At 57.0% G+C, this 1,938-nt stretch overlaps 1 protein-coding gene across 1 annotated transcript in view; it reads right to left on the bottom strand.

The window, feature by feature from the left end:
* The window catches only part of VOLCADRAFT_98454 (uncharacterized protein), a gene marked incomplete at both ends in the record, with an annotated part of 4,452 nt that continues 2,514 nt past the window's right edge, over nt 1–1,938 (bottom strand). The window contains 3 exons of the mRNA XM_002957301.1: nt 1–201; nt 613–667; nt 1,441–1,487. Of these exons, the coding sequence (XP_002957347.1) occupies nt 1–201; nt 613–667; nt 1,441–1,487 (303 nt within the window). The remainder of the gene's footprint in view (nt 202–612; nt 668–1,440; nt 1,488–1,938) is intronic.

The following is a 1,938-nucleotide window of genomic DNA, read 5'->3' as shown; positions in this document are numbered from 1 at the left end:
CTACACTTCTTTCTCAGGCACCACCTTTTGCCTGACAGTAACGGAGCCGTGCAACACCTTCCAGCAGCTCTGCAACCTGCGGACTGGCAACGCTTCCAGAACAATGGCGAAGTCTAAGTCGGCTACAGGGAACTGCAAGTACGTAGATAACGATCCGCGGGTCACGAAGCGACGCTTTGGGTCAAAGACTGTGCCGTCTTGCTGTTGTTGTTAATGGGGTGTTACACTGTGGGGGGCGGCTCGCCCCGAGAAAAGGACGCGCACCGGGGGCCGAAACACAGCGCAGGGGCGGGCGCGTGGCTCTACGTCCGTCTGTTCTTCCGCGCGCGCCTCACTCCCTCACTCACGCCAACTGGGCCGCTCTCCCAGCCCCTGGCTAGGCAACACAGCGGCGCAGAAGACTGCGAACTGAACTAAGCAAGAGAGGTGCCACACCACCTCCGGGAACCCTAAACAGGCTACCTGGCCCCACTTCGCCTGGCCAGCCTAATCACGTGCTCTATCCCCTCTTGACCGCCAAAACAAGAACAAGCAGAAAACACCACCGGGGGCAGGGGCTCTACTCGGGGGGCTCCACTACACACTCAAAAGCCGAGGCAGGGGGAGACCTACCCACGCCAGGCGCGGCCCCTTAGAAGACTCTCCTAGACAAGGACACCCACACAGCCTGCACGGCAAGAGATACACGGAGGACCAGGGGCCTGCGACGCCACACCACAAACGTCGAGACGCGGTTGCACAGAGAAGACAAACACAACGCGGGCACTAGCACAATGGTCCTTTTTTGTTGTTATTGTTATTGTTGTTGTTACAGCGGCGGGCTACCGAGCTTCTAAGCCTCGGAGCAAAGAAGCCGAACCAAAGGGCATATCGCCTGACGCTGCATGAACCATAGACCATGTCAACAAGACCGACGGGTCCATCACGGCACGCACAGCTCTTCAACAGGCTCGGTGTAAACTAAGTACCGGACTAGCACTGCTGGTATCAACGGGGGGACTTTGCCAATGTGGCTCCCCTGTTATTAATGACTCCGTTCGGTGTAGCATAAGTGAGCATGATAAGAGAGCTACCTAACATATTGGGATACCAGCACCACACCAGACCCCCTTCACGCTTCCTGTTGGGAATTTCCCGATGACCATTGCACCAAACACGACGGAACGCATGTTGAGAGGCATTAAGTGCCCAAGATGGAGGATGGGTGCGATCTGTGGGACACCACGCGACTTGTGGCTCAATGTATGACCCACGGAATACATAATCAGAGACATTATCACACACGACCCTCTTCAGTCCGGCTCCCGCTTGCTCTCCCGCCTAGGAGAGCGGCGGTTTCCTTGGTCCTCAGAGGAAGGAAGGAGAGCAGGTGGCGTCAGGGGGGGTTCAGGGATAGACTCAGGGCCCGATGCCCTGCATCCAACCGGACCGGCCCCTTACTGCGGACGATGGCCCGACGTAGAGCATTTATCTGACCCGTGGGTCACCTTGCAGGCGTGGGGTGGGGTGGGGGAAATGCGCCGGGACCCCGGCCGACTGAACCTCCAGCTTTGCCTCGTGAGTCAGTCATGTGCCCGTTGATGATGATGATGAGTAATGCCGCAACGCCACCGGCGAGCTTTCATATGCAACCCACCAAGTACCCCCCGGATATATCCGGATACATCTGAGAGAAATATCGCGATATATCTCGCATATGTGTGTGGAGAAATATCTGAGATGTATGTATCCAAGGGGGATGGAGTTTTCCCCATGGTACTTCTGTCCAACCGAAATTGGCAGGTTTCCTTTTCCTGAGCTCCCCCTAAATTCTCCTGTCTACCCCCGCGCTTTTCTCCCGGCATATCCCTCCGCGGTTGACTGGGATTCGTGACTCCCAGGTTTTCCATATCGGAATCGGCGGAGGTACGGTTCTGCCCGGTGTGCTCTCTGGCGGCG

The sequence above is a fragment of the Volvox carteri genome, assembly GCF_000143455.1.
Source record: "Volvox carteri f. nagariensis unplaced genomic scaffold VOLCAscaffold_72, whole genome shotgun sequence".
Lineage (NCBI taxonomy): Eukaryota > Viridiplantae > Chlorophyta > Chlorophyceae > Chlamydomonadales > Volvocaceae > Volvox > Volvox carteri.
The sequence above is the reverse complement of the archived record's forward strand: the minus strand, read 5'-3'. Positions and strand labels throughout refer to the sequence as shown.